At 39.1% G+C, this 14,880-nt stretch overlaps 1 protein-coding gene across 5 annotated transcripts in view; it reads right to left on the reverse strand.

The window, feature by feature from the left end:
• Window positions 1-14,880, reverse strand: part of LOC149088160 (agrin-like) — a 133,659-nt gene that overhangs the window by 27,846 nt on the left and 90,933 nt on the right. For 3 of the 5 annotated variants that reach the window (XM_089245081.1, XM_089245064.1, XM_089245055.1), the window contains exons 8-11: window positions 9,581-9,826; window positions 5,811-5,963; window positions 5,589-5,681; window positions 4,860-5,024 (exon numbers count right to left, since the gene is read on the reverse strand). In XM_089245081.1, the coding sequence (XP_089101207.1) occupies window positions 4,860-5,024; window positions 5,589-5,681; window positions 5,811-5,963; window positions 9,581-9,826 (657 nt within the window). The remainder of the gene's footprint in view (window positions 1-4,859; window positions 5,025-5,588; window positions 5,682-5,810; window positions 5,964-9,580; window positions 9,827-14,880) is intronic. The other 2 variants (XM_089245090.1, XM_089245073.1) reach the window with 1 other exon arrangement.

The raw sequence follows: 14,880 nt of genomic DNA on the forward strand, positions 1-14,880 counted from the left end.
GACATTTGAGAATGCCCTCTGTCTAGCCGAAACATTTTTTTCCCCTTCAAGTTCGCGTGAATAAACTAAAACGTTACAATGCCCTCAATATCACAATAATACAAACGACGAAGACATATGCCAGGAGAGGAAGCCTTAATCGTCTTCCTGGCGTACCGAATGCCCCTCAGAAGACAACCATTTTCGAGATTTCCCCCATTATGTAATTTCCATCAAGCAATTGTGGAGGGAAAACAGTATCCGTCTCATCCACGCATACACTTAAATGATAATATCATCAATTTTAAACTTTTTAAATAGATTTCCTAACTGTTATTACAATTATATTGCATCATTATCATGATATATCGGTGGATACACTCCAAGAACCTCTCGTATTAATGATGTTTCATGGAGCTACTTCTAGTACGTTCTCATGAGTTCTGAGAGCAATAACTTCACAAAACGGCAATCGCTTTTCTTGAACGCATCCTCCTCGTTCCGCAATTAGTCCAAGGAGAGGGAGGAGAAAATTCACTTCGGCATTAACATGTAGATGAATTCAAATGATCGTTATATTATAGGTTATATCTCAGTGATCCATAAAATGATCGCAGCTGTTTTAATTGCTAATTTATCGCTCCTTCACATTATCATTAGCGACAGTGATGAATAGACGGTCCATCGCTCAACGACGGCTGATGCTCTGCCGTAGTTGCAGCTAATGAAGGAGAGGAATATCCCATTAAAAGTAATTTGCCAAATGTTTCTTATTCATTATCAAGAGGCCCAACATGCTAAGCTCAGCCAAATCCAGACTTTACTGTAAAGTTGTGAAAATAAATTAGTACGTTAATGTTATGTGTGTTAGTGTGAAGCTGGACTTATTTCTAGCAGAAAACCTCAAGGAAATGAAGTTCACAATGCCTTCCACATTCGGAATGCTCTTCGTTCGGTCAGCTGTTGAAACCCCAGGTTATTTTTAAATACGCAAGGCAAGTAATCCACGTGTTTGGCAAGCACTGACCCTCCCACCACTTTGTCAGTGAAATTAAGTAAGCTGGGTCAAAGCTTCCCAGACTGGTACTTGTCCGTACCTAGCAGTCCGTACCTTCTCTGACCTTCAGAGGAGTACGCTGGGGCATGAAGGTCCTTGCCCCTCCCCTAAAAACATAAAAGAATTCCAAATATTTTTGTACGAGAAGTTAAAAATGTTGCCGAAGGAAAAAAATACCCCTTCATATGTTGTTTTAATCTCAGTACTGTTAATTTAAAATGCTTTTTGAAAGCCAGTAACTTAAAACATCTGTGAAAAATATACCCTGCCTCCCTAAACCTTCGATCCACCAGTTATGACCCCAAAAATTAAACTTGAAAACAAGCCCCACCCTTAAAATTTGCCGTCTCCTCAAGATTTCCACAACCATATGTAAATTTCATTGCCCCTCCCCCGTCTAGTTGCGATCTTGCTATATCCCATGTCTGTAAAAACTTTATTACACAGCATAATGTGGAGATGGGGGTACCCAGGCCAAGTGATGTTCTGGGAGCCCTCTATCTGATTGCAAGTACCAGAAGGATAAGGCCTTGCGATTTACACACATGCATCCGGAAATCATAGATAATTTTCCTTCATTTTTCATAGCTCATTGCTTACGTAACCAAAATTTTGTATGTTTTTTTGTTTTTTTTTTGAAACAAAATAAAGTGTTCCAGACTCTGCCACGAAGCTGGGCTGGAAGAGATCTCGGCAACGGGATAAGTCCAGTGGCAAAGTTCTCGCGTTCATTCATTCATATTGCTTACGTAACCATCATTCAAACCTCTCTCTCCACCTTATCATCAAAGTTAACCAAAGGTAAGCTAATGCGAACTCCGACCCCCACCTTCCTCATGGGTGCTGACGTAATACTTTAATGACCCTTGAATGGCGGTGTAATAAAAATTCTTATTACAAGGTCCGATTCACAAGCAATGAGATTATCCGAAACCCTGGCTTTATAGGTTAACGGCCCTGTCACCGAAAGGAGGCATTCCTGGTCATGCTTTTCTGAATAAATGTATGGTAAATTTCGATATTCTCTATCTCTTCTCAAATGTTTTATGTTGAGTTTAGAACCACCTTTTATCAATGCGACTCATTGAAATTTCATCAAGTAAAGTGGTTGCCAAAAAATCATGGTCATTTCACTGCATGTTATGAAAGTGGTATTTAATCAACGTACGTTTGCCACTGAAAAAAAAAACCGTTATAAATGTTTTATTAATTGATGAGAGAGTTTTGCATAAACGCTTGAATATCCGTTTAACCACATAATTTCAAATACCATACCATCCCGAGTTAGAGATCTTTGAAATACCAGGATGACCTATGATCAAAAGGATATTTATTTATTTATTCAATATTCTTTGGCCTAGACCTATACAAGGGAACGCGTTGGTGAAATTTAACAGAGGAGACGGTTGATGTTATAAAAGAAATCGGAAACTGTTGTGCAATCAAACATTATTGATTGTACAAGCGTGTCATGTTAGAGTAAAGTGTGAATCCCCAATATAAACGCTATTGGCAATCACTGTTCCACACCCATGCTTAAAACGAGATTTCCAAGATATCATTAGGAAAGGCGCACTAGTTATTATTTCAAAGATGAATGACAAGCCTGCTTTTCTTTTTCGGTGCTTTATTTTGAAGAATATTTCGAATTTCACGTAAAAAGATGTGGACTTTTTATTGTATTGATAAGGGGTGGCCAAAAGCTGGCCCATGAGGCGATTTTTTGCTGCTCGCTACTACTCAAAACCACTGTGTAGTAAATTAGTTTCCTGATCATTATTTGAGCAATCGGTTTCAACAACAGACCTAATTAACAGATTATTTAAATTCATTATTTCTAGTGACGATATTAACTGGCTATTTTCTCATCATACTGCCTTTTCGAACACACAAATTTCTTACTATGTTTGTAAAAACTTTTTTTGCCACTTCGTTTGGCAAGCGTTATGTGTTGTGGCCTGTGTATTTGTAGTTGAAAGCATATTTGATGTTCTGCTCATTGTGACGGAACTTTTTCTTAGTTTATGCCAACTGATAATGGCATCTCGAGAGAGAGAGAGAAACCACGCAGACCCTAATAATTTCGAACAGCAAAAATGTGTCATATTGTATGGTTCATGCTATGCCGTTGAAGGGAGTTCCAGATCCGGAAACGAACATTGTATCGGAAACAGAGAAGCATTTGTCTCTAAATTTCAAAATGGCAGGCTGCTTGATATTTTACGTTGAAGCAAAATGACACTTTTTTTTTTTTTCAAAATAAAATACCAATATTATGTTTAAAGAACAAGACTAATGAAAATAATAATGGGCGCGGTAGCCCAGGTCGGTAAGATACTCGCCTAAAGTACCAAAGGATGTTTAGAGGTATCGCGAGTTCGATACCCGGTTCGTCCTTGTCAGAACACTTTCCTGACACAGGGGTACAACAAAAATGGCGACATGACCGCAGCAAAAATTGCTACCGCAGGGAGTTCCCCCATCGAGGGGTTAGCGCACCAACCTCTCGACGAGTATAAAAAACAAGCCTGCCGTTCGGAATCGGCAATAAATTGTAGGTCCCGGTCTAATTAGCCCTCGTGTGCAGAAAATGACCGTGGTGCGACAAAAATGATCAAATGAAAATAATAATAATAATAAAACTCACATAAAATAAGAATAAGTACACCTATCGAAAATCTGGTTCCGTGTAATCATAGGGGCATACAGGAGAACCAGGGAAATAGTACGTATCCTTTCACATCTACAGGTAGTCTGTACCTGGTCCATGTACGAGTATAAGGATAGATTATTCGATCTGGGTATGATCACATGTCTACCCATTCCAGATGGTCAATACTATTCACGCAACTGGTTTTTGGTACGCTTTCGTTCCTAATATTAAAATTGTTCTCGAAGTCTATGGAGGAGTGAACAAATTATTCGAGCTTCTATTCTACCTGTGTGGCATCACGGGTTGAACAGGGTAAGGTAAAAAAATAATTACAGAAAAATATAGAAGAAAATATTTTGTATGTAAAATTCAAGCTATGAATGTACTTGAATGGAATAATTTGCAGAAGAAAAATATAGAGTATTTTTTTTATGAATAATATTCAGCTGAGGACACAACAAGATAAACAATGAATATGTACTCGTTTATCGAGTGGAGCCCAGGTTGAAATTTTAATGACTAAATTGACAATTTCCCCCCCCCCCCTATAATACTTGTGTTGGCGACAAATCTGCGAGCTTTCTGGGTCATTTTACTGGTGTAGCTTATGTACCAGAGTGTTGCGCCTGGTGCTGCCCGTGATGATGCAGCTGACCAGTACGTTGACCCTCGAAGACTGAGAAGTTGACCACCCCTGGTATAGGTCATTTTGCCATTAATTTTTTAAATAATCACAATATTTTTGTTAAAAATTTATTAAATTTTAACAAATTTTTAGTTAAAATTCAATGATTATCGTTCTCATTAATAAAATCAAATAATTAACATGTGTTTGCGAAAACTTGTCTATTCAGATAAAGTGCCAATATAGCATGGCGTAGGTAAAAGTTTTTAGACTTTTCCTTTGGTGTTGATCGAGGCCTATACAATAGAATGCAATGGCGAAATTTGACAATGTTTTGCATGCAGTTAAAAAAAGATCAGGAAGCGTGGGACTTAGACTGATGTTAGTCGTAGGTTGTTTCAGTTGGTTATTTGTTTTTAGGGAAGAAGCCAGTTTCGAAATTACTTTAGAATAAGCCTAATACATTTTTAGTATTGATGCAAACGTAGCAGTGCTGATATCCTTTAAAATATCAAGTATCTCTACACTTATCAAGTAATACTTACGTGCGCATCCAACTTTTTCGTCCGGTGTGATCTTGTGAAGACCCCAGTAACCAGGTTCGCATCGATCACATCGCTGGCCACCGACTCCTGTTTTACAGTTACATTGCTGCGAGACAGGGTCGCACGAGTCCCCGATGGATCCCAATCTATTACAGTTGCATTGGCCTGAGCAAAGAACATAAATAAATTAGAACTTTCGAATGTTTAATTGGTTCAAATTGTGAAATGGAGCCAGGCAATGCCGTTCATACCACAAATAAGTTATGAAAAAGCTTTAGTTAAAAAAGAACTCGCCGTTCCTCCTCCATGTGCATTCACAGTGATAACAGGAAAAGGGCAGTCGTGAACAAAATGTCGCCAAATACAGTCGCAATGTTTTCGAAGCAATTGCAGAGGAAATAGTTTAAATTGGTCGTGCTAGAGGTCGCAATGCACAACAGTGTCATCAAGGACAACTACCGAACATTCCGATTTCTTGTTGTGCATCAAGACATCTAGCACATTCAATTTTTTATTAGCTCTTCTTCTGTTGCTTTGAGAGCATTCCTACTGGCTTGCTCCTATACAACTGCTCTGTCCCTGTTATCACTGCGTACGCAGATGGAAGGCGAGGGGAAGGCGTGTTAGCTGTGGTGCAAACGACGTGGCCTGGATCCGTTTCACGGCGTCGCTGCAGCACTGCTGTCACTACTAAAAACCCAGTGTGTGTATCATTCCCTATGAACTTACTCGGACAACCAGCGTATCCCGGCCCTTGAGCTAATGTGAATCCATCAGGGCAACAACCGAATGCAGACTCTCGGCAAGTTCTCATTACCGCAACTGTAACCGAATAAGAAACGAAATTATTCATGTGCTAAGATGAAATAATTTTCTATATATATCCGAAATAAAAATCGGATCGTACAAACTTAATTTCTAGGTATATATATTGCGATGTTTTCAACGTACCTTCCCTGCAACAAGTAGCAAAGGAAACAGATCTGTGGCAATAACTATTAGGAGGGCATATCTGAGACCCAGGACCATCACCGCAGTAAATATCTCTTCCCGTCCTTGTATCTCGGATTGGCTGTTCACCCTCGCAAGGAAGATCATGAGCACCTATAAAACCAAAAGTCAATCAATCTTTATAGTTATTTTTGTGCAGCATTTATGTACTCCCTATAAAATTAAAAAGTACAAAGCAAGTATAACAACAAGTTGCCGCAGATTTATAATTCTTAATAGTGAAATAGTGAGAGTACAAGTAAAGACAAACTATATTTTTTGCTGTGTAAGCCACATCATAAAGAGTGATAGGGAAATTTCATTCAATGTTGATTGAAAGCAACGTTTTCCTCAGTCACAGGCATTTACCTAGAAAAAAGTATCGTTCTTTGTTCTATTTATTGGTGCTCATTGAGCGGGGAATATATATATTTAACATTGTCTTTAAAAGATCGGACATGAAGATAGCCATCATTGTGGAATCCCTTCACTTATAGGAGTTCGGCCTTCGCTTTCCCACGAGCATCACGTAATTGAAAATTCGGGTGATGTCATATAAGACAATCGTCACGGTGGGCCTTTTTCCCACAGCGAGGTGATTTACATCGATCAAATAGACACAATCCCTTAGTGGAAGAGTATCATCTCGCCGTTCAAGACCACTTACTAGGACAACACGATCCCATCATTTTCCATTCATGACTTCAGGTACTTGGTTAGAACTTATACACAGAACCAAATATGTATTGTCAGAGTTTACCGGATTGGAAAAATTAAATACTATAGAGGGCAGACGCTTACTCGTGGGAAGTGGCTTCTCTGCAAACTTGAAATTCTATCATTCTGGTTGTGATTTCACCAATCCCACCACCGCCAATGTGAGATGTTACTTGCAGCGTCATATATAAGGGTTGTATCAAAACGAGCTGGAGTTGGTACCAGCTGATGTCATTGCCTTGAGAGAACCGGTGGATCGTTATTGACGATCCTGGTATTTCAAGGTTGCGCTTTAGATAGGAAGTATTAGAGCAGTGACATTACACGCACCTGATCCGAGTCCACACCTACAGAGATAAGGCGACAAGAGCAACTTCAAAGGGATGACACAGTCCTTACTTTTGATGTGGGTGAGCCCTTCACCTTAGGTTAGTGGTGACATTTCGAGCCAATACTGTGAACATCTTTTATCAAATATATGATTTTGTGTAATTTCTGAGTCAGCCTTGTGTTATCATCGCACCTCATCGATTTAACCGTGAAGCACTCTATTAGCTCCGTTTACGTGTGCAATATTGTGGTAGCATTGGGAGTTCTAGCACGCGTTTGGCGACTTTTTTCCTTCATAAGGAAAGAAATGGAGAGCACTGATTACTGAAGAAATTCTTGAATTTTTTTTTTCTTCTATTTCCCATGTAAACGGGGCTTATACTGTCTTTACGTTTCATTTCCGATCAGGTAATCTATGAAAATAATTATTTGGTTTGAAACACTACCACCTCATCAAGTTTGATCCATCGTCTTCGAACCACCCCGTATAGTGCCTGAGAACTTTCAAATAAGTACTTCCGCATATGCGTGTATAGAATATTTGAAGAAATGGCGCACTTCTCTCGGCATTACTTGCAGTGGTAGATATCGATACTCCGACGAATTCCCAACCACGCACTTGATATTCCCCAATAGACGGCGATCCCAGTTACATATTAGAATGCTGCTTACACGTCGACGATAAGTGCAAGCTTATGTACGTAGTGATTTAACAAGGTTTGGAGCAGCTGAGACACGTCTCGGCTTCTCACGGAATTCTAGATTAACCGTACTCAAAGTGGAATTAGAGACGTTTGTGTATGAAGTGGGCCATTCGGGCGGCGCAAGAGCTTCTCAGTCATTTCCATTAAATGAACGACGGAGTATATCGATCTTGCGCGTAATACAGTGGATATATCTCTTACCTACAGTTATATACAGCATATATAATACGGTTCGGTACAGTACAGAATTATTTAACTCGCACTATTATGCGATATCCTGATTAGCAACCGTTGTGCACGCTCGTCTGAAACTGTGTAAGAGCATTTAAGAGTGTTATCAGCACTGATTGGCTTGAAATTCTGCATCTCACTACAGGTGCAAAACTTGAATTGTGAAGTTCATTGATTCATATAATTTAGCATTAAAATTTGTAATGTGTTTAATACTTTTGGAAAAATGATTTCAATAATTGGAGATACGTAAGTTTTGCAAATAACAAAATTCAAATTTCGTATTTGTTCGCAAACGAAAAAAAAAAATTAATATTTTTGCATTCATTCGTAAAAAAATTTAATTCATCCGCAAAAATATTTATCAAATGAAAAATTTTGCATTCATTCGCGGAGGAAAAAAAATTTCTGATCAAAAATTTTGAATTCATCCGTAAAAATGTTGTTTCAAATCAAGTTTTGCATTCACTCGTAAAATAATTTTAGAATAAAAAATTTCATTTTATCCACAAAAACAACAATAAAAAAAAATTTCTATTCACTCGCAAAAAAAGTTCCAAATCACAAATTTCATTTGCAAAACGGAATTTCAAACAAAATACTTTTCAAGTTAGAAATTTTTCATCAATCCGCGCAAAAAAAGCAAAGCCTCCAACGGCAAAAAATATTTTTTAATAAAATATTATAAATTTTCATCCGCAAAAGACATTCATATCAAAAATTTCACATCCATTCACAAAAAATATTTTTCAAATCTAAAATTCTGCATTTATCCGCAAAAAGAAAAAAAAAATATTGCTGCCTACTTTCGCTTGAAAAAAAAGTAAGTTCTCAGGTAATTTAATTACTTTAAAGTAATTTCTGAAGATTTCTTAGAAACGTGGTAAAAATTGAATATTTGCTTTACATTCGTCAAAAATGACAAATTTCGCATCTTATCGCATCTACTTCGTAAAAACGAGAATCACATGATATAAAATGTATAATAAGTACTATTTTTGATGCAGTAAATAAGAAGATATGTGTGACGGTAAATGTAATAAATCCAGTTACTATGCATAATACCGATAACTATGTATAATCGTCAATTATTTTCGTTTCATAATTTTTCCTAAATTCGTCAATATTATCGGCGATTATGCAGGATACCCAATCGTCGTCATTATACATAAAAAAACGTACCAAATTCATCGCATTTGTCGGTTAATATGCATAATCGCCATTTCGTATCGGAATATATGATGAATCGATCCGATTGTTATGATAAGATTTTTCATTTAGATGACCGTACTTGCGAGGTAGAGTCTGAACCGGATATAATGACCTGTTATTTAACGAATTCTTCCGAACATCCCAAAATAACTCCTATAGTTAATTGCTATTTGACGAATTCTGAAATCGGACCTCGATATAATTATTTCTCATTGGGCGAACTCTACAATTAGACTTCGATCGAATTTCGCGATTTCACCACTATATAATTGACTCTCATTTCACAACCCTTAACTGTAATTTAACTATAACTAACGATCCTTAGATATTACGCACAATCACCGCTAAAAATGATTGTTTTTTTTACCATTTATCGAATTTGCCAACGGCACTTGGGTATGCATAATCACCTTACCGGTGATTATGTTTAATTTATAAGTGATAAATTTATCAAACTCTTACCGAAACGATTGAGGATTATGCATAATAACCGATTTATCGCGTTTACCGTAAATATACGTAGTTTTATGTACTTGCCGTGGTTACCTCCGCAATGCTCCAAAGGCACAATCTGGATATTGTGTTGCTGTCTACAGGATTCTTCTCGGAGCCTGCACTCGTTCTCGTATTTACGACCGTCCGTCCCGCAAACGGGTTCACTGACCATCGAACAGTGGAATGAGCAGATGCATTGCGGGACGCCATCTGAGTCGGAGCTGCAGATGCCGCCATAGTAGCATGTTTTCCTGTCGCAGGCGTGGTCTTCCAAATTCACGTCATGATCTAGAAAATACATTAGAAGAATTCATGGTGCCATCAATGTTTAATGTAGATTTGATAAACAGGGTAGGCAAAATGTGTACCGGTCACATTTTTAAAATTAATATAAAATCAACCAATGCGTATAAAAAGGTGCAGTTTTGACTAAAATACTTCTCATGGCCCAGAGCAGGGGTTCCCAACCAAGTTCCATGAGCCAGATACGCGGTATTTCTTGTGATCGTGGGCCCCCCATATCTGTGTAGGGCCTACTTGATATGTCTACTTGATGAATAATAAGTGTGTGTGGGTGGAAATTGTAGGAGGGGTCCTGTTGCTGGTTGGCTTGTGGCTATCTGGCCTGGTGTAGGTGATTTGTCGGTCGTGGATGTCGTTGGATCTTCCCACTGTGGCCCGTCTCCTGAGAGTCTCAGGCTGAGACGAACCAGCTGATATTCCCTAAGGAAACAGCGGGGGTCACAGTTAGTTTGGTGACGGCCAGAAACTGGTATGTATCAAATGACCATATCGCCGGTATTTTACGGGACACTAGTTACTAGACTGTGTTATCTCCACAATTGATGTTATCATTTAGGATTTTTTTATTGTGTATCGCATATAATGTGAGCAAATTTGTGAGCTCGCTCTTATTTCTTTTTGTTCCTCTTCAGTGGTTGAATGAAGGTTTGTTGTGAATTTCCGGAGGCACCCGACCCGTGGTAAAAACTTCGAAATCTCCTCTTGGATACGTGAAGTGGAGTGTTACCTGTCAGTCAATTTGTATCACATTCGCCGTCTTGCAGGCGAGTAGTTAAGGAGCTAACCTTTAACTGTGCAGGCCTGGGTACGCATCCCCGAAAATTGGGCATGGATATTCACTATTACTAACAAATTCCCTGAACGGATCATGCTGATTCCTTGGGAATACGCGATTATCATTATCACGCATTTATTTTACACTTCGCTAATTCGATATTTTAGCACCAAGGTACTATAGAAAAGATTAATTTCTTTATTATTTCATGTAAAGGGCCCTACAAAAAAAATTAGGCATTTAGAGACACCGCATGTCATTCGTGAAAAGATTTTGTAATTCAAAGTATACGTCTAAAGTCAAAGGTTGCAAATATAGTCCCATACAGAAAAAAATTGAATCAGCCTGTAAGAAACATACAAAAAAAAATATTCAAGATCGTATACTCCGAAACTTCATGTCAGTCCTACAATCTCAAAATTAAATATAATTCCCACGACGCCACCCCCTCCCCAATCCTCTTGTACATAGACGTTTTTGTTTTTCCAATGACAGTGCAGGTCTTTATTACATTCGGTGGCTTTTTGTCGATGGAATCATCAATAAAATTTCAAAGAGATGTAGAAAACACAAGCTCTATAACTTCAACGTTAATTTCCAACAAAAACGGAATGACTGAATCGAACAAAGAAAAAATAACATGAAGAAGAAGGAATCGGATTCGATTTATGGTATAACTGACCTCTGCCATTTCAGCTACTTTTACAAGCGCATTGATTTCCTTTATTTTGGTAACCTTTCTCATTCATTCTTTCGTTGTGTGCGCTGTTTGCTATAATAGACAGTGAGATATTTACAGGGAGGGGGAGCTTTTTCAGTGGTCTATAGCCCGGGGCTGTAAGTTCAGAGAGGCGACAAATTTGAAAGTAAGTGACCGACAAAATCAGTAGAATAGGAGAAGGACGGCGAAAGTTGTATAACCCCCAATAAATCCACCTCTGCAAAAACAGCAAGGATATAGGTGAGTAAGTGACCAAAAGAGTGGCCTGGAGCTAGAGAGTTTGCTAGCATAAGAGCCAAAAAACTGTGACTTTGAGCGTAAGCAAGCGACCAAACGAGTGACCAGGTCAGTGGGTGATCTAATGCGTGTGCAAGCATGTGAATGGCTAAAAGAGTGACTTTAAAGACACAGTGTACTTGAAGGTGTGGGGCGGGGCTGCAAGTGGCCAAGTGGGTTATTAGTTTGGCGAATTCGAGGAAAGAGTACTAAGAATTAACAGAGTAGACAAGATTAGAATAGATGCGAGACGGTCGGAAAAATTAGTTTAGCATACAGGTGGCAAAACCATAACACGCCAATGATAATGGAGATCGTGAAATTTCTTTATCAAATGATGCGAATCCATGTAAAGACGTTTTGCTACCCTTTCTATTTAATAATCATTGCCATCTCGAGACACAAAAATAATTAGAGCTGCATCTACTTCATGACATGTACAACACGTATAAATTTCTTCCAAAGATCAAGCAACGTACAGTGGAACATAGAGGAGAATGTTATATGCTATGCACGATAATATCATGTAGGTATATGTCTAAAGGTACGTCTATATAGGCCTTACTCGCTTAGACGGTTCCTACTGTTTTCTTTGCCAGCTGCGATCACGCAGCACCTCCTAGAGATAGAAGGTCTCTGCACTGATTGCCATAAACGTCATTCAGACTACTTAGCAAGTTTGCCACATTTTGAAACACAGCATCCTATTTCGTTTTTTCTTATTTTGGCGTAGAATATTCCTGATTGACTCACAAATACCGCATATTGATTGGATGAAAGGCATATAAATCGCCAATTCTGAGCCCGATCATTTCTTTTCCTCACAACGATTACACTGGCATGAACAGAGAATTTTTTCCCCTGAATATTCTGAGGGGAAATAGACTACTTACTGATGTCACAAGCAGAGTGCGGAGGCCTATCTCTAGGAGGTGCTGGATCACGGAGCCACAACAAACTTCTACCATCCTAATTCCGAACCTAAACCACAACATAAGTCTCTTTGATGTGTCGACCGTGATTTGATACACCCAAGTTGGGCATGCGTATAGTGCGCTTTGAATATCACCACACTCGCAACTGAATATTTCGTGATATCCACAAACATTGATGGGTAATTTTAACAAACCACTCAAGGACAACGCATAGCGAGAGGATCCAGACATGTTAAAAATGTGGGTCCACACCATCAACATTACGTACACAAAACCGATTTTGAGATGTGTCTAGTACAGTACGGGTGATTTTATTGGTTTACTTCATATAGTCACAATGCAAAATTGGTTTTTGCGCGGCTAATGGCTGTGCGGCGCTGGTAGTGTGGATCCGGAGCGGGAATGAATATTTCACGCTCGCAGAATTGCTTTTTAACTTGCAAATTAGGAGTTACAAATACAACGCCATAACAGGCAAATTGCCCAACGAGGTGGCTGACTTAAGAACATCATGGATCCCCGAGCCATTTTTGGAGGCCCTACCTACTACTGCTACACCACACAGAGAAGTCTTTTAAAAGGCGCGAACTAAGCAAGTTATCAATTGCGACGCTCCGTGCTTATATTCCTGGAATTCATCTTTTCATTATTTTGCAGTGTGTCAATCCTTGGATTCTTTATGTGCCCTTCTACATCCGCATGTCCGCTACACCCTGGTGAAAACCGCTAGTGAATCGAACGACTACTTCGGCAAAGATGAAGGTTCAAATGAAGGTCTTCGCCGTCGTTGGGAACGGACGTGCTATTATCGCGCTCCGCTCACCGACACGCCAGTGCGCCATTTTGTGTCTTTCTTTGTGTTTTTCTTCGTTCTCGTGAGTTTTACTTAGCGTGTTGTTTATTGTTGGGTCATATTCTGCGGTGATTTTCTTTTTTTTTTTAGCGCACGTTGGATTGTGAGATAAGTGGTTTTATTTTATTTTTTTTTTTTTATATTGCTCTCATTTTTTTTTTTTAATTTTCGTTGTGTATTTTCGATCGACTTATATTTATTTTTCTCGTTCGCATTTCATTTTCGTTGTTTTTTCGCCAGGTTCGCTCGCTTCTTTGATATAAGTTCGTAGGTTTTTGGACGTTAGTGTTAGCAAACAGTGTATACTTTTTCCCGGGTACTCTCAATAACGTTGTTTTCCTTCCATTTGGGCCTATTGTTGTAGTGTTAGTGTTTTGAGATAGTTAGCTAATTCTAATAAGTATAAATTGTACTTCGTAGCTTAATACTTTTTTTAGAGGGTGTTGTATTCTTTATATACATATTTATTTTATTCTTCGTGATTTAGTGCTGAGCATTCTACTTTACGTAATTTTTTCGTATAGTCTCTTACGTATATTTTGCATAGTAATGTATTTTACATTATTTTAATTTCCAGTTAACGTTTCTCATTTTCGTATTGTTAAGTATTATTATTATTATCTAGCTTTAGCAATAGTGTTAGTATGCCTCGACCTCGACTAGTGTTGTGTAGAGCTTGCGACGGGAGGTTTCCCTGGTCTAGGGGTATAGTAGCTGATAGTTTCAATTGTAAAGGGTGCTTGGATAGAAAAAGGCTGGAACTCGAGGTCGAAGCTTTACGGGAAAAAGTTAGGGTGCTAGAGGGCCCGGTTATAACGGACCCTCTGGTCGTCGAGCCACCTGTTGATGAAGAAGCAATCTCCACGAACAACGACATTTTAGAGGGCGAATGGGTGGTCGTGGATGAGGTAGAGGGGGATAGTGATAGGGGTTTAATCATCGGCGATTCTATGGTTAGGGAACTTGGGAACCGAGTGTGTAGGGATTTTCGGGGTTTCGAGCGCTGTTGTCTTCCTGGGGGGAAGATTGGCAACGTTCGAGACGTTTTTCATCGCCGAAAGTTGCCCTTGCGGGTGATTCTGTGGGTGGGAACAAATCAGGTAGGAGCGAATATTAGTGAGTCTCTGTCAGAATACCGGGATTTACTATTATCCGCTAGGGAGGGGGGTTCAGATGTGGCAGTGATTCCAGTGCTGCCAAGGGGTAGTAGGGGATATAGGAGTAGGATCCACCAATTCAATATAGGCCTGAAGGACATTTGCTCCTCACTTGGGGTCACGTTCTTGGAGCTTCCCGCATTTACCGATAGGTGGCTTCGTTCGGATGGGATCCATCTAAATAAGAGAGGGGTCTGGGAGGTTTACGATAGTTTTAGGTCAGGTTTTTTACTCCCAGACCACGTAGTCGGGAATGCGGGTTAGTTAATGATAATCACAACAGTACTGACGGGGAATTACCCACCTCTGACTTGGATGGCTT

The sequence above is a fragment of the Pholcus phalangioides genome, unplaced genomic scaffold (assembly GCF_987345545.1).
Source record: "Pholcus phalangioides strain wild (caught in Gottingen) unplaced genomic scaffold, Ppha-v1.0 ptg000003l_1, whole genome shotgun sequence".
Classification (NCBI taxonomy): domain Eukaryota; kingdom Metazoa; phylum Arthropoda; class Arachnida; order Araneae; family Pholcidae; genus Pholcus; species Pholcus phalangioides.